This window comes from Dromiciops gliroides, chromosome 3 (genome assembly GCF_019393635.1).
Source record: "Dromiciops gliroides isolate mDroGli1 chromosome 3, mDroGli1.pri, whole genome shotgun sequence".
NCBI lineage: Eukaryota > Metazoa > Chordata > Mammalia > Microbiotheria > Microbiotheriidae > Dromiciops > Dromiciops gliroides.
The window spans coordinates 213,288,630-213,315,928 of record NC_057863.1 but is presented as its reverse complement, the minus strand read 5'-3'; the positions used below and the strand labels follow the sequence as shown (position 1 = coordinate 213,315,928).

General features: G+C 37.3%; 1 protein-coding gene across 2 annotated transcripts in view; it reads right to left on the bottom strand.

Moving 5' to 3' along the window:
* Window positions 1-19,304, bottom strand: part of ARL6 (ADP ribosylation factor like GTPase 6) — a 34,685-nt gene extending 15,381 nt beyond the window's left edge. The window contains exons 1-3 of one of the 2 annotated variants that reach the window (XM_043991080.1): window positions 18,991-19,304; window positions 12,297-12,447; window positions 2,638-2,699 (exon numbers count right to left, since the gene is read on the bottom strand). In XM_043991080.1, coding sequence (XP_043847015.1) covers window positions 2,638-2,699; window positions 12,297-12,419 — 185 coding nt within the window. In that variant the 5' untranslated portion in view covers window positions 12,420-12,447; window positions 18,991-19,304. The remainder of the gene's footprint in view (window positions 1-2,637; window positions 2,700-12,296; window positions 12,448-18,990) is intronic. The other variant, XM_043991081.1, reaches the window with a different exon arrangement.
* Window positions 19,305-27,299: the final 7,995 nt, after the last annotated feature.

Below are 27,299 nucleotides of genomic sequence, written 5' to 3'. Positions count from 1 at the left end.
AGAACTCCTGTCATTCCAATGTTCAGCTAGAATGTCCTCCTCCAATCCCAGAAAAACCCCACACAGCCCCAGGCAATGGGATGGCCGCTCTGACAGTCACATGACTGCCCTCACTAGGTTTCCAATCATTATAATTTTGCCAGGCCCATGTAGGCATCGGCAAGTGGTGATGACATGAGGTGCAGCACCATGGCAATGGCTACAACCAGTGGGTGGAGCACTGTGCAGTTTGCGGAGCCCCAGGCCAGTGTGCGCCAAGGCATAAAAACCTCAAATAACAATTCTGTACAAGGTGAAAAAGGTAACTGAAGAAAATAATTCCTTAACAATTAGAATTGGGCAAGAAGAAACTAATGACTTCATGAAACTTCAAGAAACAATTAAACAAAGTTAAAAGAATGAAAAAAAAATAGAAGAAAATGATACTGGTGATTTTACCAATCAAACAACTGACTTGGAAACAGATTAAGGAGAGATAATTCAAGAATTATTGGACTACCTGAAAGCCATGATCAAAGAAACAGCCTAGGCAAAATATTTCAAGAAATTATCAAGGAAAATTGCTCTGACATCTTAGATTCAGAGGGTAAAATAGAAATCAAAAGGATCCATGGATCACCTCCTGAAAGAGATCCCCAAACAAAAATTCCCAGGAATATTATATCCAAATTCCAGAGTTGCCAGGTTGAGAAGAAAATATTTCAAGTAGCCAGAAAGAAAGCAAATATCATGGAGTTGTAGCTAAGGGCTTGGCATATGATTTTCTGGAAGGTAAAGGAGCTATGATTATAACCAGAAAAACTGAATATAACCCTTCAGGGGGAAAATGGATATTTAATGAAATAGAGGACTTCCAAAACTCCTAATGAGAAGGCTGAATAGAAAATTTGACATTCAAATACAAGACTCAAGAGGATAAACAGGTAAAAAGGTTAAAGTGTTTATATTCCTATATGATAAAATATGTATAACTCCAGAATTTTTTCATTACTAGGGCAGTTAGAAGGAGTCTACAAAGATGGAAGAAATGGGTGTGACCATCATATTGGGATGATCTCAAAAAATATGAAGGAATAAGAAAGAAGGATGCATTGGAAGAAAGGAAGAATGCGAAAAATTATCTCACATAAAAGAGGCATGCAAGGAAGAGCTTTTACAGCAGAGGGGGAAAATGGTAGGAGGATGAGCAACACGAATCTCACTCTCATTGGAATTGGTTCAAAGAGGGCAGAATAAATAAATAAATATACACGCACTCTTCTTCTCCCTCTCCTTCCCTTCTCTCCCCTCTCTCTCAAAATTGGTAATAGGAATCTATTTCCAACAGGAAAGTAGTAGAGAAAGGGAATAAGAGAAGGGGGAAGGGATAGAAGGGATAGCAGATATAAGAAAGCAATGGTCAGGAGCAAAATAGACTTTAGAGAAGAGAAAAAATGAGAGACAGAGAGAGACAGAGAGAGAGAGAAAAGGATAGAGGGAAACGTACAATTAGTAATCATAAAAGAGAATGTGAATTGGATGAATTCACCCATAAAATGGAAGTGCATAGGAGACTATATTAGAAACCAGAATCCAAGAATGTTATTTGCAAGAAACTCACTAGAATCATAAAGATACACATAAGAGTTAAAACAAGGGGCTGGAGCAGAATCTCTTATGCTTCAGATGAGGTTGAAAAAGGGCAAGGAGTGGCAATCATGCTCTCAGACAAAGCAAAAGCAAAAAAAAAAAAGACCTAATTAAAAGATACTTTTTAGGGAAATGACATTCATTTTGCTAAAATGCGTCACAGACAATCAAATAACATATAAAAAAAATTAAAGCAAGTTTCTTTGATAAAAGCCTCATTTCTCAAATGTATAGAAAATGGAGTAAAATTTATAAAAATAAGAACCCTTCCCCAATTGATAAATGATCAAAGCATATGAAAAGACAATTTTCAGATGAAGATATCAAAGCTAAGTAGGGTCACATGAAAAACATACTCTAAATCATGATTAATTAGATAAATGCAAATTACAACAACTCAGATACCACTTCACACCTATTAGATTGGCTAACATGACAGAAAAGAAAAATGACAAATGCCGAAAGGGTTGTGGAAAGATAGATACACTAATGCATTGTTGGTGGAGCTGTGAACTGGTCAAACCAATCTGGAGAACAATTTGGAACTATGCCCAAAGAGCAACTTTGGAAATGCTTTGACCCAGCAATACCACTACTAGGTCGGTATCCCAAAAAGAGCAAAGGAAAAGGAAAAGAAACTCTGTGTACAAAAGTGTTTATAGCAGCTCTTTTTGTGGTGGCAAAGAATTAGAAATTGCAGGGATGTCTATCAATTGGGGAATGGCTGAATAAGTTGCGGTTTATGATTGTGATGGAATACTACTGTGTCATAAGAAATGATGAGCAGGATGGTTTCAGAAAAACCTGGGAAGACCTATTTAGAGTATAATTTTTTCACTTTTTATTTCTTGTGACATAGATAATATGGAAATATTTTGCATGATTTCACATGTATAATTGACATCATATTGTGGGGGGTAGAGAATTTGGAACTCAAAATTTTAAAAAAGAATGTTAAAAATAAATGAAAAAATTTCATAACCATCACCTGCAATAAAACTGAGTTACCTGGATGTCTTGAATTTCTCTATACTGAATCCTATTGTTGGAACTATGTCTTGAGTTTGAGCCTATGAAAGAAAAAATAGAAAGTTATAAAGATTTCAATTATTCCAAACAGGCTTTATCTTAAGTTACAACAAAATATTCAATTTTGATAACATCTACTTCAACAGACTACATCCAATTAAATAAAAATTACTCTTTTGGATAGTTGTCTTTGATTGTAGGTACTTACAGTAGCTTATGTCTAATATTTGCAAATCTAAGTAATATTTTATTTTGAATCTGAATCAACATATCATGTCCCATGCACTAGAAGTGGGCAGTATAGCTTTCTTAGTGGCTTTGCAGAAACAACTATTATCTTGTTAGTGAGGTGTTTTTATGGTAACAATATCTTCAAATCAGGTTTTCCTAACAAATTTTCCTCACTACAAAAACAAAATAAAACAAAACACTTTCTTCTCGACAATCCATAAACTACAATAATACCCCCATTAACAAAGAAAATGTATCCTATATAAATTTGTGAGAAAAGTAAAATTTCCTTACAGTTCTACATCATGGTCAAGATCTTTTAAAAGAATCCCAATGTTTGCAAAAAACCAAAATGACAACAAAAAAACAAAACAAAAATAAGTGTTTTAGCCAAGATTATAAGCCACCATTATATAACAATGTACCAAACAATTGTCTCAGATGAAAAAACTTCTGATTTTGTGAATTCACGATCAAATTCAATATAGTACATTGTCAAATTGGCCAGTATTCAAACTTCGAGGTTTTTTAATATTGAGAAGCAACAACTAAGAATTTCCCCAAATCTGCCTTCAAATTTCATCAAATGCTTTAGCCAAAATTTAAATGAAGAAACTTCTGAATTCCATATTGATCAAAGTACAGTAATTATAAAGATCAAAAACCTTGTACAGCAGTCAATAATATACTAGACATATAAAAATTATTCTATGTACTTTATTTGATTATTAGTAGTATTTATTAATAGCAACATTAATAAAATATAATAATATCACCAGCTCACATTTATAATTTCTATTGAATTATGTTGGCTGAAAAATGCTTTTCATATGAATGGAAAAGCATTGATTAAGCACTTATTATTTTCAAAGCACATATACTAAATATTCTAATTTCTTCATAATAACTCTGAGACAAAAACTACAAATAATACAGAGAAAATAAAATAGAAAATATATGCTATCCTTAAATATATCCTTGAGTTTGGTCAGACATTTACCATTAGTAGGCCCTCTTACAATACTAAAAACTCTATTCAAAGCGAAACAAAAAGAACTCAGAAAACTTGTCCATTGGTATCTTAACACTCTTCTAAGGATTAAAAGAAAATAAAGAGAATTATTATAAGAACAAGGCTTTCACTTTGTTTCTTTACCATACATTTATCATACTGTAGTGTTGTGGTTCTAAAAATCATTATCAGGTTTCCTGTGATTAACCTTTAAGAATAAAACTTTAGAATTATTAATGAAGTCCTGCATTTTCTCTTGATACTTTGAAGGATCCATGACCTTACTGAACTCTCTCCATCAAGAATTAACAAGCATTCAACACTTACTATGTGCCAGGCACCACGGACACAAAGACAAAAAACAACTAAAGGGAACCTTATCTCCAGAAGCTTACGTTTTATTGAACGTAAAAGCAGAGGGCAACTTCTCTGTGCCCTCTCATGTTATAACATTCTCAGATTTTTTAAAAAAGAAAGAAAAGATGAATCATTCAAAGAGTTTGCCTGTTATACTTTTACATTCTACATGCTTTCTCATTAGAATAGCAGATGGTGCAGTGGAATGAACACTGTAAGAAGAGTCCTTGCTCCTCTATTTATTAACTGTATGAAGGAAGCAGAGCTAAGATATTGAAATGATAGAAAATATTCGAGTGGCGTCTCTTCCACAAATTCCTCCAAACAGATCTAAAAAGTGCATTTGACTGAATTCTGATGAAGAAATCTGAAAAAATCAGTCATTTGTCTAGCCCAGTACAGCATAGGGAGATAGGGAGGTCTGTTGACTGTGGGGCTTAGGGCGGGACAGGAGCACACTCTGTAGACCACTGTAGAGAAAGGCTTTGCATCAGCATAAGAGTAAATACTTAGACCATATTGGGGATCCATCAGATTCATACCAGGGTACCACAGTAAGGACAGATACTGATTGGCATCTTTGTAGTTCACTATGTAGTTCTAGGTCACAGATACAGGGTAGAGTAAGAAGGAGATCTGTGCCTAGGGGTGGTGTTCCGAGGTAAGGAGGCCCTGTCAATCAACATTTATTCAGTGCCTACCATATGCTAGACACTATACTAAATACTGGGTATAAAAAAAAAACAAGAAAAAGCCAGTGTCTGTCCCCAAGAAGCTTACAATCTAAAGGGGGAGACAACATGCAACACATGTATATGAAGTAAGTTTTGTATGGGTTAAATTGGAAAGAATTAACAGGGGGAAGGTACTACAATTCAGATGGGTTGGAAAGGCTTTCAGGAAAAGATGGAATTTTAGTTGGGACTTAAAGGAAGCCAGGGAAGTTAGTAGGTAGAATTGAGGAGGGAAAGCACTCCAGAAACAGCAGGAGATTGCCCAGAGCTGAGAGATCTTGTTCATAGAATAGCCAGGAGGCCAGCATTACTGGCTTGAAGAGGCTGTGCCAGAGATAAGGTAAGAAGGGGCTAAATTAGGAAGGTCTTTCAATGGCCAAATTAGAGGTTGCTCCTGGAGGTGATAGGGAGGCACTAGAGTTTATTGGGTTTAATGATGACATAATTAGACTGCTGCTTTAGAAAAATCACTTTAATGGCTGACGGGAGGATGGATGGGAGTGAAGAGAGACTAGTGGCAGGCAGACCCACCATCAGCCTATAACAATAATCCAGGCATGAGGGCCTGCCTGCACTGGAGTGGTGGCAGTGTCAGATGAGAGAATGGGGCATATTCAAGAGAAACATCGCTTAGGAAGCTGAAAATGACAGATTTTGGCAATATATTGAATCATGAGAAGTGAGAGAGAGGGAGAAGTACAGGATAACTCCTAGGTTGTAAGCCTGAGGGACTGGGATAGTGGTTTTGCCCTCCACTCTAATAAGGAAGGTAGGAGGAGGGTGATAGAGGGAAAATAATGAGTTCCATTTTGGGACATATTGGTTTTTATTTTTTATTTCAATTTAATTTTTTTGAGGGCAATGAGGGTTAAGTGACTTGCCCAGGGTCACACAGCCAGTAAGTGTCAAGTGTCTGAGGAGAGATTTGAACTTAGGTCCTCCTGAATCCAGGGCTGGTGCTCTATCCATTGTGCCACCTAGCTGCCCCTGGGACATAATTTAATTGAAGATGCCTACTGGACATTCAGTTCAACATGTCTAAAAGGGAAGGAGTTGAAGAGAGAAAAATTGTGAACCATGAATTGTATTTATTGTGGATGGAGTGACTGAATGGTAGAATAGCATGAACCTGAAAGGAAGAGAGGTTACTGATTGATAGAGGTAGGGGGAAAACCTGGAAATGGCACAATGTACAAAGAGAAGAGGAAATTCAAAAGCCAATAGCAGCAACAGCAGTGGGGCTCAGACCCCCAGTTCAGAGCAGGTTCTCACTTCCAGCATCTAGCCTAGCCTGCAAAGGAATAACCAAGGCATGAATCCCAGGCCAAAGGGGAACCTAGAATTCAGTCTCTCTCTGAATCGGTAGAGCTTTCCAGTTGGCTGATAGTGGAAGTCCTGCAACAATTTACTCTTGTACATCTAAACTCAGGTCAGGAATATGCAGAGCTCAGGTCAAGGGGGCAGTGATCACACATAGCCCTGGATCAAACAGCTCTGGGAGCAATGAAAGTGTGTGGGTCTGCAGCTTGTCCCTGAGATTCTGGAACAACACATTACTCAATATGCCAAGAAAGTAGCAGCAGGACCTCTCCAGACCTTCCTCTCGGAAGCATGCAAAGTCCCAGTCCTAACATGAAACATGAAATAGGCTGGAAAGATGGGTGAACAAAAAAAAAGAATCCCACCATAATGAGCTATTGTAGTGGCAGAGATACTGAAGGCAGAAAAGCAAAAGAAAACGACTCCAAAGCATCTACAAGTAATGTCTTAAATAAAAACACAGCCTGAGTACAAACTAAGATAGAATTTCTGGAAGAAACAAAAGAAGAGGGTTTTTTTTAAACAAATGGAATGTGAGAGGTTGAGGAAAAGAAATGAGAACAAAAGAAGAAAGAATTAGAAAGGGAATTAATGGCTTAGTACAAGAGGTGTAAAATCTTGCTCAAGCAACAAACTCCCTAAAAATGAGAATGTACCAAATAGAAGTCAATGACTTGTTAGACAACAAGAAGTATTGAAATAGTCAAAAGACTAAAAAAATAGAGGAAAATGTAAAGTATTTGCAAAAACAGATGACTTGGAAAACTTTTCAAGTAGAAAAAATTTAAAAAAATCAGCGGGCTGTTTTAATGCCATTACAAAAAAAAAAAAGAATCTATATATTCTTTTAAGAAATCTTAAAAGAAAATTACTCAGATTTCTTAGAACCAGAGGGCAAAGTAAAAAATAAAAACAGTCCACCAGTTACCTCCTGAAAGATATTCTAAAATGAAAACTCTCAGGAACAGCACAGCCAAAATCCAGACCTTGTAGGTCAAAGGAAAAAAAAAAACAACAAAAAACAAAAAAACCCCAATGCAACCATATGACCTTTGATGAGCAGATTAACCTCTATGTACCTTTTGTTTTCTCATCTGGAAACCCATCAGGTTCCTCTGTATAAACATAAGATATTATTATCTACAGTATTTACTCAAAGCCCTATTTTAATTATGTGCTATAAGTGATATTTAGAGTAGAGTATAGGCTGTTGACCCTGTGTGCTGTGCAATTATATTTACTTTCTGAACAGCTTTGATAAATTATTTTCCTTAAAGTTGTAGAAACAGTACAGATTGACATCTTAAAACTGATGAGATATTAATGACCTAAAACATTTTATTTATTTGCCACACACTAGTAAGGACAATGATAAATAAGAGGCACACTAAAAATACATAACTGGTGCAGCTGTGAACTTGTCCATACCCTTTGATTGAGAGGTCCCACTGATAAATTTATATTCCAAGAAAGGTAAAGACAGAAAGGTTAGTTAGCCGAACTGACTTGTTAAAAAATTGTTACAAGGAATAGCTTTCTAGGGAGGGGAGGGGAGGGGAGGGGAGGGGAAGGGAAAGAAGAGGTGGAGAGGGGAGGAAAATATATTTGGAAATAAAGGTGATTTAAAAAAATATCAAACAAAATTTTTGAAAATATAGCATCTTTTTTTTTGTTAGAAGCAATACTAAAGAAAAACATAGGCATAGCCATTTAAGGATAACATGTTATAAAATCAGTGTATATTGACAAATTATGATACTTTACTATATGATTAAAGACTTTGGTTATAATATGGTAATGGTATTATTTGCAAATTATACTGGTTAAAGCAAGACTTGACTTTATATTAAAGGACTACACATAACTTCCCTTTCATATTTTGAAATGCCTCTTTTGATACTTAAGTCTACATTTAAGGTTATGATTTGTCTAGAGTAGCCATTCTATAATCTTGGATGCACCATGAAACCAACATGTGCTCCTACTTGATATCAATGTGACTATGAACAAGTCCTTAACCTCTCTGGGTCTCAGTTTCCTCTTCTATAAAATGTGGAGTTGAACTAGATGATTTCTTAAGTCCCCTTTAGCCCTAATCTATGATCTTCTATGCAAGTGGTAAACAACAACAAAATGTGAATTTGAGGATTTTAATGCAAGGAATATGTTAATCAGTTACTTATAAAGTAAAAATGCTTTTTTATTTTGAAATTGAGTTTTACTTTTATGAAGGCTTTCTCATTGCTAACATAATATTAAAATAATATCAAAACAAAAAAAAAGACTAAAAAGTGAAAAAAATGTCATCAAAATGTTTTCTTTGTAGTATCCTAAATCCAAAGAGTTAAAAGAGTACGGCTGAGATGGACAACTATATGAAGCAGAAATTATCAGCGAATTCTGATCCAAGGACTGTATTCTGTGACTGCACTTGGAAAAACAAGTCCCCCTATCCACTCATCCTGAAGGAAGAGGTTAGCTAAATCTCCTTAGGTGAGAACTGTGAAAGTGACACTAAAGGGTGGCCTACCATCCCCCTTACAAAATTTATCTGTTTCGCTATAACTTACTTTGCATTTCTGTCCACCTCATCTCTAAAAGAAAGCATTAAGGTAAAACTGTTTAACCCAATGCATCACTGCTCTGTAAATATTTCATTTTCTCAAAGGAGGCTGAGAGAGATGCTATGTTTGGCTACAGAAAGAGAGAAAGGGAAGGAAGGAGATTCTTTAATTTGGGGGTTACACCTGAAAGCTTAGCTGAGGAGAAAATCGGTCCATTTCTTTGCAGGCAAGTAGCCTTTAGCAACTCCCTTGCCCATTGTTCTCCAAAGCAGCTTAAAGAGGTCCTATCCAAATACCTCAAAGTTGAAAAAAGGAAGAGGCCTATAGGAAAGCCTGAATGGAAAATCTGGGGAAAACCTGGGGAAACCCCCTAAGTAGGTTGAGGGACAAAGGGAAGGAATAGTCAGGACTCTTCTTCAGATAAACAACTCCATACCCCTAAGTACTATTGATGGTTATATGAGGACAACATTTTTTATATTTGAAAACATTTAATTAAATGAAGATTTTACCTTTTAGGTAGGAAAGGGAAGTTTATTCTAACCACTTTTGAGTTGTCTCTGTGAAATTTTTCTGTTTTAAATGTCTTCCTTTAGAGCATTCCTTATATCATAGAGGTGAAGTGAACCTGGGTTTTTGAATGACAAAGTGAAAATCCTACAAAGATCGACTATGATGCTGGAAATGCAGAGCACCAGCTGGGTTATGTTCAGGGAGGCTTATTACCATATCGAACGCAAGAAGATGATTTTTTTGTTCACAACAACTCTTGAAAGGCATAGAAGGGTTTTGATTTATATTAGTGAAGAAAATCATGGATAGTAGTTGGCACTAATGTAGTTAGAAAGTAAAAAACATTCATTTTGGACTCAAATGTTTTAAATTGGAAGCAGTGATTAACCTCATTCCCTGTTTTCAGATTTTTCAATGGCAAAGAAAATTTAAAGATCATTTTTAAAAGCTTTTGTTTACTTCTTTCTCCTGGATCTCACTTTAATGGTGTCAAAGGTGTGATTCTAGTATCAACAAAAATTGTTCCAGAGAGGATTATCCAGTTATATTAGTCCAGTTATAATAATGGAAACAATTGCTACACTTGAAAAGGAAAACAGACTAAAATAAAATTATAATAATATATAAATGTCTACTTAAATGCAAAAGTCTAGGGTCTACACTGAATGGTTATGATGAGAAGACACAAAAATACATGGCACTAATTTAAAAACAGTAGTCAGTAATACTGAATGACTGACTGACCAGCAGACAGTGATAAGTGATGCTAAACAATAGACAATATGGGGACCTGACTGTGTCTCTGACTTCTTATACTATTTAATAGCCCTAGGAGACTGTTTATAATTCTGGATATAAAAAAGTTCCCCTAGTTTTGAATGACTTAGGAAACTGGATGAGCATTAGCACCCTAACTATAGAAGTCATGTTAATATGTAATAGGAAGAGTTTCTAACCGAATCTTCTTGAGTCTTTCTGAATCCAATAAAGAGCATAAATGCCAACTATCCCTGGACTCAAGGTTGACCCAGGGCTTGTCAAGACCTCAGGGGTCACTGTTTTTGTGATCATATCAATTAAAGTGATCCTGTAATTGGACCAATACTGACGTAAACCAAAAGCAGAAGAGGAAAAACCTTAGGATCCTAGTTACTCATACTACATTTGACTATTAGAAACTTGGCACAGTACTTTGCAATTAGGTGTGGAATAAAAATTTGTTGAAGAATAATGCTGTCCTGCTACCATTTTACCTATCTTTGGCTTAATGGATTTAGCACCATCTTTGGTCAGGTTAGAAAATCATATCACTCTATTAAATTCAATAAAATTACATTAATATAGTAATATGGTTTTCACTAATGTCCTACTCTAATGCCTCACAAAATGGGCATTTAACAAAATCTACTTTCCAGTATAATTTTTATAATATTCTTCATATATGCTAAATCACAAATATTAGTAAAAATAAATCATTATTTTTGTGAATTGGGTTTGATATATTAGGAAAAAAATACTATTCCCAGATTGCTCCCATCTTATTCTACCCCATTCCATCTGATCATATGCCTATAATGCTTTTCCTCCACTGAGACTTTATATGAGGATAATGGGATAGAGAATAGAGGTATAGGTAAGTGTGGATAAGAGTGTCGACAACTAGAGTCTCTTGGTCTAGGGCTCATGGCCTGGCTTAAGGTCAAACCCCAGATGCTTTTCCTTGTTTTTATTTCTTTGTAGGGCAATAAGGGTTAAGTAACTTGCCCAGGGTCACACAGCTAGTAAGTGTCAAGTGTCTAAGGTTGGATTTGAACTTAGGTCCTCCTGAATCCAGGGCTGGTGCTTTATCCACTGAGCCACCTAGCTGCCCCCTTGCTTTTTTTCCTTGTTTTTCAACCAAACTACAGGGCCCGCCCTAGCTGGCTGATTTTTGTAATTGTCACTTTTCACTTGTTAAGTCCGTCACAAATATCTTGTTTTATCAGTTCTAGAAAAAGCCTTGGCTGTATGATATGCTACTACTGATATCAACCAACAAATTAGGAACCCTATTCACTGCTATATAAGTTGGGTCGGTATGGGCCTTCCTGATCTAAATCCCAACTCCAAATTTCTAGTTCTTGGCTCTAGCCACTTTTCTTATCATTATTGGCAATTCCCAGTTGGGAAAGTCATGTAGCAACTGGCTTCTTTACATTGTAAATGTGGCCAGTGTAGGAAGAAGGAATGTCCTCAGGAAGAGAAGAATGAATGGCATTCAATTATTGTAGGCAATCTCTTCTCAAAAAAACAAAACATTCATTTTTTCCACTCTAAAGAGAGTTGTGAGTGTATATAGAGTTCACTTTTAATAACAGGGAGTGCATTATTCATAGAACTTCATTATGTTACCGAGTATTTAGGCACTCCTACTAAATTTGGTCCTTCAGTAAGGAAGATAAAAGTGAGGAAGAAAAGATGAATCCAAAATAAATAAATTTAGGAAATTAAAAATAATGGTTGAAGTTAAATTTTGGTAATTTAAAAATATTTTTTCACACAAATAACTGAGAGTTGGTTACATACCAAAATTTTTAAGCAATAGCTTAATGATATTTAAGTGTACTACTTCATGTCCCTGTAAAGTTATCATGTACATATGACAAGGAGGCATGACAAAGAAAAGAACAATAGACTAAGAGTTGGGAGTTTCATATTACAAAACTGTCTTTGTTGTTGTAAAGCAATGGAAACTTTGGCACATCATTTAACTGTGATGGGAATCAGTTTCCTAAAAAAATGAGTAGGAAAAGATAGAGCTCTTTGGGCTTTGGAGTTATGACATTAAGCAAATTAGAGTTTACAGTGATACATGGTAACTTTCCCCAATTGTAGACAAGTGTTAAAGTAACTTAGAAAGCTACTTACATTCGAAGGTTTGAGTTTGTTAATGATGGTTGTTTTGCCACTGTTATCCAGCCCAAGGCACAGAACATGAACTTCCTTCTTCTTCAGGCCAAGCAAGCCTGACAGCTTGTCCAGCAATCCCATAATGATGATTCAAATTTTTACAAACCAGCTGCAAGTGCACAAATGGACACAACACTATTATAAAAAGGCACTCCAAGTATACACTGAGTACATATGTGGGTCAAGAATATGAAGACTGGAGAGACAATGGAAAAGGCAATGTAGCTACAGTTTGTAATCAGTAAACAGGATATAAGCTGATTATAGCAAAGGAGTCTTGTCTGCAAAGCAGATTGACTACTTATAAACCTGGGCACACAGGATAATGAATACCCTTGGAGTTGCTAGACAGGTTTCATTTCATATATAGTATATAGTCTGTAATTTTAAATTATAAATCTGAAGAGGATCTGTAGGTTAACAATGACAACAACTAAAGGGTTAGAATTTAGAACATATGAAAATAGGATGACTGATATAGTCAATTTAGAAAAGAGAAAAAAAAGTTGTTAATCATCACTTGAAAACGTGTTCAACCTCACTAACAACCAAAGAGATAACAATTAAAACAAAATTGGGGGTACCTCATAGCCATCAAATTGTTACAAGTAATTAAAAACAACAAAACACAATGCTAGTGGGATTGTGGATAAAGAAGTATGTTCACACATTGATGGCAGACCTTCAAACGGGCAGTGTTTTTTAAAATGCAGTAATATACAGTAAAAGTTGCAAAAAATAATACCTTTTGTCCCAATAATTCTATTTTGGGGAATATACTCTGAGAATGGAATCATCAACAAACTCTTTAAAGATTCTTAGAGCATTTTTTAATTGCAAAAACAAAAACTTAAATAAAATTGGAAGTAAGCTAAATATCCAATTAGGGAACTGATTGCAGAAATTATGATTACATCTTTATGAAATAATGATGGGTGAAAAAGAAACAAATCTAAAGGAACAGAGCACACTATGACCATGAAACAAGAATAAACAAGAATGGACACACATATAAAGGATTGCAATGAATACTTACAGGGAATAACTGAAGAGTCCTAACAATTTACAAATTGAAATTCATTACACAAGCAGTTGTAAGGCAATTTTGGTTGTATTGATATTTAATATAATATTAAATCACTAACAAAACAGATCTAATTAGTCTAGAAAACAAAGGGCAGGAGAGTGAATCAACCCTTTGTTTATCAGATAGTATCAGATACTCATTTTTCCTGAGAACCAAAGTAAATAAAACATGTTAGATATATTAGGTTAGATACATCCTGCCCAGAATTGTTTGCAAATTTTTACCAAGAGATGAAGATCATGTAATCTCCTTCCATGTGTGGGTATTAAACTACAAGATAGATTTATTCATTTGGGATAATTCAGATATAATTTAGCATACTAGGTCATGTTTCTTCACTGTGCACATGCTATTCAAATTTCTTCCTTTAAGCCAGAGAAAGTTAAAACTGTAACATGAAAAATGACCATCTATTATATTTCCAAATTTGGCTAAATTTCTTACAGTTCAATAGTATCCTATCATATTCATATACTTGCCCCAAACTTGCCCATCCATTCCACAATGGATGGGCACTCCCTCAGATTCCTGTTCTTTGTCACTTCAAAAAGAACTACAGGTATTTAAAAATATCCTCGGTGTGCGTTTTGCTTAGGATTAATTTCTCCCTTTTCTCCCTCTAATTCCCACTCTTCCTTCTTCTCTTTTCTTCAAATTTCCCTGTTGATTGGAATGTAGCATGTATTCTTCCCTTCTCTGACCAGTTCAGATGAGAGTGAGGTTCAAGTGTCAATTGCAATCCCAAGTGCTTCCCTCTTTGTTTGCACAGACTTCTAAACTGCACATCTCAATTACGTGAGATTTCTTCCTAGCTTTTACTTTTCTTCACCTTCCCTTGTTTTTCTCTTCCCTCACTTTCCATTCTTCTTTTAAGATCATCAGACACAAGATATAAAAGAACCACTTCCAGGATTTCTATCCAATTAGACTTTATGACTACTATTCACCACCTGATGACAGGGTTTAAAACTGTGCTGTTTTAAGCTGTTTTTCAGTTATGTCCAACTTTTTGTGACCCCATTTGGCGTTTTCTCGGCAGAGATACTAGAGTGCCATTTCCTTCTCCAGTTCATTTTACAGAAAAGGAAACTAAGCCAGAAAGTTAAGCGACTTGCCCAGGGTGACACAGCTAGCAAGTGTCTGACGTCAAATTTGAACTCAGGAAGAAAAACCTTCCTAACTCTAAACCAGGTACTCTATCCAGTGCACCACATGGTTGTCCCCATCTCCCCATTTTAGAATGTAAACAATTCATCCATGTTAAATCCTTTCTAATTTTTTGTTTACTTTTTTAATGATGTTTCTCTTAACTCCTTTGAATTTGAACTTCAGAGTTTCTATTCAGCTCTGGTCTTTTCATCAAGTCCTTTTTCATTAAAGGCCCATTTCCCCTCACAAGATTATATTCAGTTTTACCAGGTAAGAGTATATTGTTTGCTTTGTAGAATATCATATTCTAAGCTCTTCACTACTTTAAAGTGGTGGCTGTTGAATCATACGTGATTTTGACTGTCTCTGTATTTGAATTCTTTCTGATTGCCCGCAGTATTTTTCCTTTGAATTGGAAGCTCTGATTTTTAGCTATTATATTCCCGAGGTTTTTTTAAAGAGGTGACTGGTAGATTCTTTCTATTTTCACTTTGCCCTTTGGTTTTAAGAGTTCTGGGCAATTTTCTTTTAAGATTTCTTGATATGTTTAGGCTCTTTATTTTGGTTCTGGTTTTTGAGTAGTTCAATGAATTGTCCATTTTTTGCTCATTGATCTATTTTCCAAGTCAGTCGTTTTTGCTTTGAGACAACTTACATTTTCCTCTAATGTTTCAATCTTTTGACTTTGGTATATTTCTTATTGTCTAGTTGGCTTTTCCTTGATCCATTCTCAAGGTTTTATAACTTTTGTACTAAATTGTCAATTATTTTTCCAATTCTTTCTTCCATAGCACTCATTTCTATCTTAGTTTTTCCTCTAACAATTCTGAAGCTTTTTAAAATGAGGGGATTAGATTTAATTTCATTTATACAAACTCTTTTTTAAAAACTATTATTTCATTTTTTCTTGGTTGAATTTATGTCCAAGGTGTATTTTGCTTTGAGGCTTTGTTTGTATAGGTTTTGGGGTCATTATTTTCTTCTGGGTTTGTATATTCTGTGTCCCTGTCACCACAATAGCTTTTTTAATGACAGGTTTTTGTTTTCTTTTTTTTTTTTGCTTGTTCTTCTAGCCTATATTGCAACTTCAGACTTTATATGAGTGCCAGGTTTTACACACTGCTATAGAGAAGGTCTGGACTTAATTGTTGCTCTCTTGAGAGTAGTGAGAATAGTGTTATTTTAGATTCTCAGGGATAGCTCAGACTACAAAATTTCAGTGTTCTCAAAGTGCAGGGCAAAGTCTGATTGTTATCTCACCCTCCACCCCAATCAGAACTCATAGTTCCCGACTTGAATTTGAATATGAGCAACAATTTATGGCTGTTGGACTAAGCCACCATCAGCTGGCTGGAAAGCTCTACTGCTTCAGTGACAGAATTGTAGGCTTCTTTAAAATCTAGGATTCCTGTACTGGTTATTCCTCTACACGCTTCAGACTGTACCAGAAGCTAGTACTGACACTTTTATCCTGGGGTCCAAGCCATATTGCTACTACTTGTTTTTAAACTTCCTCCTTGGTACACACAGGTTCCTTACACCTGGCTGCAGTTCCCTTCCTTAGGCCACTTTCAATTTGTGACCCAGAACTGATATTGGGCAACAAACTCACCATATGGTATAAGTGTGGGGCCACTTCGTGCCCTCAGACATAGTCCCTGTGCACTGAAATGCTCAGAAGAACCCACTCTTGGCCAGACCTTGACAGCAGTGTCCACAAATTCCTCAAATGACTCACTGTGATTTTTTTTCTTTGGTCTGATGCAATTTTCTAGATCACTTTGGAAGAGTTTGGTGGAGTTCATTGTACTCCTTCCTGTTACTCTGCCTTCTTGGTTCTACCTCAGAAATGATTTCTGCCTATATCTAACCCATGAAAATTGCCACACAGAGGAGGCCAAAAGAGTCTAGAAAGAGTTTCATCCAGTAAACAGTTTATCTTCTAAGAACAATGCCAATTTACAAATATAAACCACTTTACATTTTTAATATAAATTTTATTGGTATCTTTCTATGACCACTTTTACATTGAAGTCACTGAAAATTAAAGTATATCTTGATTTAATTTGGGTGCTCCTATCCAAGGTTTTTGGAGAGTTTTCTCATACTCTGTCACAGATGTTGGCATATAAACTTATCTCCACAGTAATCTTTTATATGATGATCACTTCAAGATGAAATGATCAAGTAACCCATGGAATTATATCTCTGTCTTTGGCTACATATGAAAACCAACCTCACCAGTTCCTTTATTTTACTTTCCAAAGAATGGAAAAAAGAATTGGAGCCTTCTTTCCACTTAGATACAACTTTTTTAATCTTCTGGTTTCATTTGTAGCACGGGTCTTAAACTTTTTTTTTTGTATCAGGGACTTGAAGGCATTCTGGTGAACCTTATGTACTCCTCAGCATAATTTTTAAATGCATAAAATAAAATAAATAGGATTACAAAGGAAATGAATCATGGGAGGCAGCTAAGTGGTACAGTGGATAGAGCACCAGCCCTGGGTTCAGGAGGACCTGAGTTCAAATCTGACCTCAGACACTTGACACTTACTAGCTGTGTGACCTTGGGCAAGTCACTTTTTGCCCTGCAAAGGAAAAAAAAAACTAAAACAAAAAAAAATGAATCATATTGAAACACAATTCTCAAAGATATTTTTAAAGTTATGGACCTCGGGGTTAAGAACATATTAAAAATAACAATAATAAAAGCATTAAGTTTCTTCAGCAATAGTAGGTTAATTTATTGGCTGCTATGTAAGGGACTCACATTTCTGTTATAAACAGTTAATGAATGCTCACTAACAGTATAAAAATGATGTGATTCTTAATACCTTCTTCCCCAAATCATTGCTTAAATAGAAGAGGGAAACACAAGATGGGGACATTCATTTTGCATTTTTCTTAGGTTTTTTTTTTCATTTCCTAGGTTACCATAACAAAAAATATATAAATAAATAAATAAGAACTTACTGGCCTGATGATAAACCTGTCTGTACCTGGCTAGCCTAACTATATAAATCCAACTACAGAACTCTCTGTAGAAATAACAGCAGACATGAACAACTGGAGAAACATAAGTTGCCCATGGGTAGGTCTAGCTAATATAATAAAAATAACATTACCTAAATTAATTTACTTATTAAGTACTATATCAAAGAATATTTCATAGAACTGGAAAACTAACAAAACTCATAAAGAGGGGAGAAAAGGGTCAAACATCTCAAAGGCCATTAATTTTAAAAAGTGGTAAGGAAGGAGGTTTTTCAGTACCAAATCTCAAACTGTTCTACAAAGCAGTAATCACTAGTCAGTTAATAAATAATTATTAAATGCCTGTTTTTGTGGTACGGTTTTAAGCACTGGGATACAAAGAAATGTAAAAGACAATCTCTGCTCTTAAGGAGCTGATCGTCTAATGGGAGAGAAAATACACAAACAGTGAAGTACTAATAAATTATATACAAAGGTGTAAGGTGAAAGAAGATTGGGCAGGGGGTAGGGAGGGCAAGTTATGAAGGGAAACAGAGGATTTTATATTTGATCCTGGAGGTGATAGGGATGGAGGTGATAGGGAGCTGCTGGAGTTTACCAAGTAGAGGAGTGGCATGGTCAGAACTTTGCTATAGGAAGATCACTTTGACAGCTGACTGGAGGATGGTCTGTAGTATATCTGAATGAGGGTTTTCCTGATTTAACTTTCTCCCCCCATAGAACCTGATTAGCTTCAGTTTCCCTGTCTAGGGGCACAAAAAGGCCCTGACATGAAGAATTCTGAGCCACTCTAACTTTGCGGGTGCCTGAGACCGAGTGAGTTGCCATATCCTGATGACTTACAGACCAGGCACATGTCCAGAAGAGGATTGTGACACCATCAAACGTCCTGGAAAACTTAAGGGCCACTGTATCTTTGTCGCACATTCTTGCTGTTAGGGCAAAGTAAAATGTCCTTTGTTAAACGTTCAGTGACTTGTGAGTGCCTCATTTCGTTCCAACATCAAACCTGAACTAAAAGGATGCTGGCCTTGGAGCCACCCCTACAACAAGGAGGCAGGCAGTTCCACCTGAGGTGATGAAGGCCGGCATCGGAAGAGAATGAGTTCCAGATGTTATGAAGATAAAAATCGATAGACCTTGGCAACAAGTTGGATACAGGGGGAGAGACTGAGGAGTCTAGAGTGACATTTCCCAGTCACAAGTCTGGATGACTGGGAAGGATGGGGAGAGTAACAGGAGCAAAGAGGAGGAAGAGGAGGAAGAGGAGGAAATGGAGGAGAAACGGGAGGAGGAAAAGGAAGAAGGAAGAGGAGAAGGGGAAAGAGGAGGGAAGGGGAAGAAAGAAGAGGAGGAAAAGTAGGAGGAGGAGAAGAGGAAGAGGGTATGGGGGAGCAGACTCTCTCCTCCTCCACTCACCAGGAGGGATTCATCCACCCAAGTCAAGAGGATCGGGAAAGCCGAAGCGCCCACAAAGCCTGCAGGGAGCTAGCCTAGGAGCTTGCCGCACCGTAGGCGTCCCCTAGGCAACCGCAGCCCCTTCCGGCCCTGAGGCCCCGCCCTCCACAGGCTCCTCCTTTCTGTTTCCTCTTACAGAACCCGGGAATTAGCTCTGTCTAGGCAGCCCCGGCCGAGGTTGGGTGGGGAAGGTCGGGCCCCCCGGGGGCGTGGTTGGCGGGGTGGATGGTAAGGAGGGAGTGCGCATGCCTGGTTCACGGAGCGTGCAGAAAGCCTTTCCAATTTCAAGTACATCTCTAGCCTGGCACTGGTTGATATGGGGAGGCGACGGAGCTGGGGTTGGGGTGGTTGTGGGCGTGGGGAATGACGGCACAACCTCACATCCTCATGGGAAATGTAGTCTTCCTCTTGCATACCTAGGTTGTTTCAGACCTCTAGGAGCATCTTACACTGCTGTGATTTTTCACTGCTCCCGGTCAGCCCCGCCTAAGTCTTTGGCCGGAGCTGGCCGCCGAGTTTGTGTGGGTTCCCTCCTGTAGGGACTGACATTGGGGGTTGGTCACTCCTTGCGGAGCCGGTGCTTTTTCTACCTTAATGCCGCTCCTCCTAGGACAGGCTGGCTTGAGGTTGGGGCGCGGAGCACGCGCTCTGAGCTGGGCGGGGGGGCGCAGTTTGCAAAGTTTTAACTTTGCATCTTCTCTTTACGCCAGGTAGGGGGCATGTCGAGTCCCCTGATTTTTGTTTTAAAGGACAAAGGAGCTGCTAACGGAGTTCCCAGATCCTCCTAGCTCTTCCCTCTTCTTGGAGAAGATGGGAGCAGAACCTCGTTTAGCTCAGGTTCTCGAAGTTCTGGATCAGAAATAATCATCATCATAGATCAACTTTATGTAAAATCTGTCAAGTACTTTGCTTGACCCCTTACTCACTGATTGATAGTGCAGGTATTACTATCCTCTTACAAATGGGGAAACAGGTGCCCATGAATTGCTAAACCAAGGGTTGAGAAATTATTGATTTGGTCAGTCAAGTAGGGTGTGTGGAGATAAATACCTTTAAAAGATAAAGGAACTATTTGGCTATTCCTTTTTTTTTTTCCTGCATCCTTTTCTTTGGGATGGCTACTTCCTCTGGATTGCCCTTGCTCCCTAGTTCCAAACTCAACTCTATTCATTTCACCGAACATACTTCCCAGTTCCCTTTGGAACCTGTATGTATACTTCACAGGTAGTTCCTGTGACCTTGAACTGTTCCTTGCTTCCTCATATATTGCCAAGGATGCCTTAGTCACTAAATCCAAAGGCTCCCCGCCCGCCACCCCCCCAGGCTTCATCCTTCTTGACTATTCTGTTTAACCGTGGCTGATTACTCACTCCTTTCTGGAGATTCTCTTGACTTCTGTAACTGTTCTATCCTAGATCTCATAACTGTTTATAATCCATGCTTAAGCAAGATTCCTTCCCCCTTCCCCAAGCGCTCTCCTGTTAGTACACTTTATTATTTAGATATCGCATCTGTTCTATGTACCCCTCTTCAATGGATAATATTAGAGAGTTGTTTGGGGGCACTGGGTGTTTTAAATAATTTGCCTAGGGTCACCCAGCCAGTATTGAAACCAGATGGGAAGATCTGAAGCCAACTTTCTATTCACTGCCAAGCAGCCTCTCACAGGTCTGTGCAGATAACTCACGAATCTATAAAAGCCACCCCAATCTTTCTCCTCAAGTCTAGTCCCACTTACCCAACTTCCTGCTAAACATCCTTTAGAGGTCTCACTCACACCTCAGATTCAATATGTCCAAAAAGGAATTTATAATTTTACCTCCAAAACCTTCTTGCTGTCCAAATTCTTATTTCTGTTGACATCATCACCATCCAGTCACTTCAAATTAAAATGAGCTATTTTTGACTCCTCCCTCCCCTGCATCCTGTCTCATACCCAATAAATTGTAAAAACCTCTATTTTACCTTTACAATATCTCATATCCATCTTGTCCTCACTACTCACATTTGCATCATCCTAATCATCAGATCCTCTTGCTTAGATTACTGTAACCTGAGTGATGCCCATTTTTTTAGTTTCTTTCCTCTTTAATCTTGACCTTCACACAGCTACCCAAAACATCTGATCATGTTATTCCCCTTCTCAAAAAAAATATCAGTGGCTCACTGTTGTCTCTAGGATAAAATGCAATTTCCTTACTCTGGCATTTAAGGCTTTCTGCCATCTGGCTCTATCCTATGTAATCATTGGAATGATGCCACCTACTGGAGACTTGCTGTGGGAAAGCTCTGCCATGAGGAAAATGCCTCAGAGGGCAAGGCCATGTGGCTTTTCCTTGGCATCAGGAAGTGAAATTTGCTCATGGGTGCTGTCTATCAAGGCTACCAGCCAATCAACTTGAGGAGCCTCCTATTTTCTGGGAGAAGACAGGAAGGCGCAAAGCTCTGGCTCTTTTGGGTTCCTGACTTGATGGTGGTGGTGGCGGCAGAGGACTTCACAGGAAATTTGAGGAAAGATAGGCATGCCAGGCTGTTGGAATTCTGTTTTCAATCTTTTTCTTTCTATTTTTCAATAAACCCTTAAAAACCTAAACTCCTTTTATCAGTGATTTTAGTCAGTTTCCCCCAAAACTGGGGGAACAGATTAGAATCGACATTTAGAATATTAAATTACACACCTGCTTCCTTAGACTTAGTTCACATTACTGCCCTTGACACACTATTCTTTAGCCAAACTGGTCTAACAAGTGTTATCCAAACTTGTTATGCCTTTTTTTTCTTTTGTACATTCTTCTGGAATGTCTCTCTTCCCACCCCTAACTTTCAGGATCCTTTTCTTCAGGGGCTGTTAGGTGGAGCCATGGATAGAGTAGGCCTGGAATCATGAAGATCTGAGTTCAAATGTGGCCTTAGACATTAGCTGTGTGACCTTGGGCAAGTCACTTAACCCTATTTGTCTCAGTTTCCCTATTTGTAAAATGAATTGCAGTATCTTTGCCAAGAAAACCCCAAATGGGACCACAGAGGCAGACATGACTCAACAACAAAAATCTTTCTTCCAGGCTCAGCTCAGGCAACACTCCTTTGTGACCTTCTGTGAGTTCCTCTCTAGCTAATGAAAGTGTTCTCTCCCAAGATTTTCCTAAAGCACTTGATCTGGGTCTTTGCCCTTCTATACTCCCCTTACTTAGTCCCAGTAACTCCCTATCTTATGTTTTATATAGCTATGTACATGTGATATCTTCCCTCAAATAGGATGTTGACTTTTTGAGGTTAGGAGATATGCCATTATCTTGATAATCCCGGCATGAGATTTTAAAGATGCAGGATACCAGAAGTTTTGGGGAAAATCTCACAGATTCAAAAAAATGTGACCAGGAGAATATTAACTACAGGCCCATATAATAGTTAACCTATTACACTTTATTTATGTTTTGTTATGTTATGTTAAAAACACTTTAAAGTATTCTGCAAAGTGCATCTTTATAGTCCAAATAATTGAGAAGTGTAGAAGGCATAAGATATCACTGTGTTTATTGTTTGTTGACTATAATAAAACATTTAATTCAGTACAGCAAAATATTGCCTTAAAAGCTCTCTAAAGAGGTATCTCATGCATGTATCAAAATCATGTAAAATTCATTCATTGAAAGATATAACAGCAGGGATGACTTTGTTCAGTGATGCTCTGATTATAAATATCAAGTGGAGTATAGACAGGGAGATAGTTGATTGTCAGAGGTATTTGCTATTGTAACGATTGGAATAACGCCACCTGCTGGATACTTACTGTAGAAAAGTTCTGCCCATGAAGCGAAGGTCTTTGAGGGCAAGACCAGGAGTCTTTTCTTTGGCGGGAGGAAGTGACGCGGACTAGTGGGAAGAGGAAGGAAGAGACTGGCGCGGACTCTGGGGCTCTTTCCTGAGGACGCTGGCGGAGAAGGGAGCTAAAAATGTGCTCTCCCTTTAATAGATAGAAATCTAGGCCTTTCTCTCTCTCTTTGCCAAATTCTTATTCTCCTTAATAAATGCTTAAAAGTCTAACTCTTGCTAAAGCTTATAATTTATTGGCGACCACTCATTAGATATTTTAGACAGTTTAGCTAGAATTTTAACCCTTAACACTATCATCTTGGGGATGTTCATTGCAGAATCCAAATGGAAGAGGTATTCCACTTTTCAAGGTTCTCCAGATACTCCTTTTGGCAGATAACATTATGCTGATTGTATCATTCCCTGGAATGTTGCAGAGTCTTCTACTTGACTTCCATAATCACTCAAAAGAGTTGACCTAATTAGTAAAAAATCTAGATGGTGAAGAATTCATATTTTCCAAATAAAGATTTGTATAGATAACTCATGGAGCTAGTCCATGAATACATATTTCTCGGATGATCACTGCACAAGGCTAATGAGCTTGATCTAAGGTTGAACCGGGGAGGAGTGGGGTGGATGTTGTTTAGGAAATTGTGCTTTTAATAACCCCGAGCTTCATCCTGAAACAACAACATTTAAAAATAATAGCGGGGCAGCTAGATGGCGCAGTGGATAGAGCACTGGCCCTGGAGTCAGGAGTACCTGAGTTCAAATCCGGCCTCAGACACTTAACACTTACTAGCTGTGTGACCCTGGGCAAGTCACTTAACCCCAATTGCCTCACTTAAAAAAAAAATAATAGCATTCTTCCACTGATAATAGATGGCTGCATGATGTAGCTTACCACGGTGGTCTTTGAATAATTAAAAGTGAAGGTCATCCAAAGCATAATAGAGAGATACATTGTGGGTTTTGTGGACTTTATATGAATAAAGGCATGTTAAAATTGAAATGAAAGATGTTATCAGAGAAATGAAAAAGAAAGGAGGGACTTAAGTGGTAAGAACAAGGTGGATATCCTATGTAATCCATTGGTAGTCATAGAATGAAAAAGATGTAGACCAGAGGTGTCAGCCTCCAATTCCTTAGTGCATGGAACCAGATTGAAATGTAATTGGGGTGGGGGGCACAGCTAGATGGCACAGTGGATAAAGCACCAGCCCTGGATTCAGGAGGACCTGAGTTCAAATTTGACCTCAGAGACTTGATACTAGCTGTGTGACCCTGGGCAAATCACTTAACCCTCATTGCCCCCCCAAAACCAAACCAAAACCAAACAAAAAGAAATGTAATTGGGACATGTTAACAAAATGAATAAAAATACAGTATAACATAGATAATATTAATTTATAGTTTTCTAAGTCAAAATGTTACCTGCAGGGATCTATTTCTATTTGAATTTGACAGTATTGGTTTTGACAAAAATGCTGGAGGATCTTTGGGAAAACAAGTATATTAATGCACTGTAAATCTGTGAATTGGGTCAGCCATTCTAGAAAGCAATTTGGAACTATGCCCCACCCCAAAACTATTTAACTATATATACTTTTTGACCACATATACATATATATATATATATCTGAAAGAGATCAAAGAAAGATCAGAAAATACCAAAAAATATTTATAGAAGTTCTTTTTGTGAGTATGTGGCAAAGAATTGGAATATGAAAGGGTACCTGCTGATCGGTTAAAAGCTGGACAAGTTCTGGTATATGTATGTGATAGAATGCTATTGTGGTATAAGGAATGGCGAAGTGGAATCGTTTTATAAAAACCTTTGACATTTTATGTGAACTGATGAAAAGTAAAATGAGTAGAAGCAGGAAAACTATACAATAGCAACAATACTATAAAGACAAACAACTTTGAAAGACTTAGGATCTCTGATCAATACAATGGAACCAACCACAGTTCTAGAGTATCCATGAAGAAATATGCTCTTCACCTCTGGATAGAGAGGTTATAGACTCAGAGCATATATTAAAGCATATCTTTTTTTTTGTTTTGGTTTTGGTTTTGGTTTGGTTTTTTTGCGGGGCAATGAGGGTTAAGTGACTTGCCATGGGTCACACAGCTAGTAAGTATCAAGTGTCTCAGGCAGGATTTGAACTCAGGTCCTTCTGAATCCAGGGCCGGTGCTTTATCCACTGTGCCACCTAGCTGCCCCTAAAGCATATTTTTTGAACATTGATAATGCAGGAATTTGTTTTGCTTAATTATACATATTTGTCCTTTTTTACAGTGAATGGAGGTGAGAGGGAGAGGATTCAGTACTGAAAATAATTTTTTTCTTTAAATAAACATTTCTTTTTAAAAAATTTGAATTCCAAATTCTATTTCTCTTTCCTTCCCTCTTTTCTCCCCTCCCTGAGGTGGTCAGCAATCAGATATAGGTTATACATATGGAGTTGTGTAAAACATCACATTAGTCATTTTATATAAGAAAACTCAAAAGAAAAAAAGAAAGAAAATGAAAAATAGCTCTTCAGTCTGTTCAATCAATATCAATTCTTTCTTTGGAGGTGGATAGTATGCCTTATCAGTTTTTTGAGATTGTCTTGGATCATGATATTGCTGAGAATAGTTAAGACATTCACAGTTCTTTATCAAACAATGTTGCTATCTCTGTGCACAACATTCTCCTGGTTCTGGTCACTGAATAAATATTTAAAAAAAATACAAAAGGTCTAGATAAAGCCCTTCCCTTCTCCCTAGTATGCAGGGTGGACCCCATTTGGAGGATTTATGGGAGGATATGCATGAAAGTTGCATGGGCTGAGAGGGCATGGATGACCATGGTCTATATCATTGGAAGGGGTACCAACACTGATCAAATCACAGATCCATCAGAGTATTGAAGTATTCCTGGTGCCTGTCACAGTCTATTATTCATATCAGGTGCCCAATAAATGGGCTTATTTGTTTAAATTGTAACCAGCATTCTTTCCACTTTTATTTGGCTATCCTATTGAGGATTCCACTTCTTATATCTCATTCTACTGATGGCAACTTCTCCTACTCCCCTCAAATTACAGAACCAGGAGGAGGTATGAGCATATTCTTTGTTTTCCTCTCCCACTTCTGTGCCATTCTTCTATCATCATTCTTCAAAGGCTTTGCTTCTTTTGTAGTCCAACCCATCCTTTGACATAATCATTAGGAAATTTACTATTTATGTTCACAACATCTGTAACAAACTGACCTCTCAAGTCTTTAAATTCATGAACTTAATTTTCTTTTGTACCCTGCATCAGCCACAAACCTGCATTGTGAAGTTTCAGATCAAAATTGTAACACCTCTAAAATTATTTTTTTTCAATTTTACTCTCTAATCGTAGAATTCTATTCTTCTAATCACTTTCACAGTAAACTCAAGGGAGCAAGATGTGGCAAGAAGAGCATAGGATTTTTGAGTCAGAGAATCGAATCTGGGGTTCCTATCATGGCTCTACCCATGTGAACTTGTATGACCTTAGGCAAGGTACTTAACTCTTTATAGACTCAGTTTCCTCATTTGTAAATGATGGGGATAAGTTAAATGACCTTTAAGGTCACTTCCCGCTCTAAATCTATTTCCTATGATCCTACTCTTTGCTCTTATTGTGATTTTTGTCCTTATTTCTCCTTTTCTCCCATTCCCATTTTCTAGTTCCGTCTCTCCTGACTCAGACTTCACTTGCTTCTATGTCTGGTTTTGACCCCACAGTTTGGCATTTTAACGTTTTATTTCTTAATGAATGATTAATATTTCATTTCTTAATACCCTAGAAATTCTTGCCTCTGAATACAACCTATGAATCCTTGTTCTTAGGTAATCTCTTCCATCTGATATCTCCACTTGTGCTCCAGTGCTCCTTAGCATTATTGGAGAAAATCATACAATTAATAAATAAATTAATGTTAATAAATTGATAACAAATTAATGTTAAACAATCTCAGGTGTATCCTTGCAGACACTCAACAGTCCTTTTTCTCTATCCTTACTGACTTCTTACGTTCTAAACCTCTTCTACCGCGCCCACCTCTAGTCCTCATATTTATTTTAGCCATTTATTTCATTAAGAAGATTTTTTAGCCATCTATCTTATTTTAGCCATTTATTTCATTAAGAAGATTGAAGCCATCCTACATGGCCTTCCTTGAGGATCCTCATCCATTCCTAAAACTTTCTTGACATCATCAATCTTTCCTCTCCTTCCCCCCATTTATATTTCTAATTTAGACTAATCCCTTTTCCTTTGCCTTTGATTCCATTCCCTGCAATCTCAGAACTTTGCTCCAGGAATTATCCTTTCTTTCATGCATCTTCAATTTCAGCCTTACCAATGGTTCCTTTCCTCTCTGCCTATAAACGTGTTCATATCTCCTCAATCATAATAAACATTTTCCTTGAC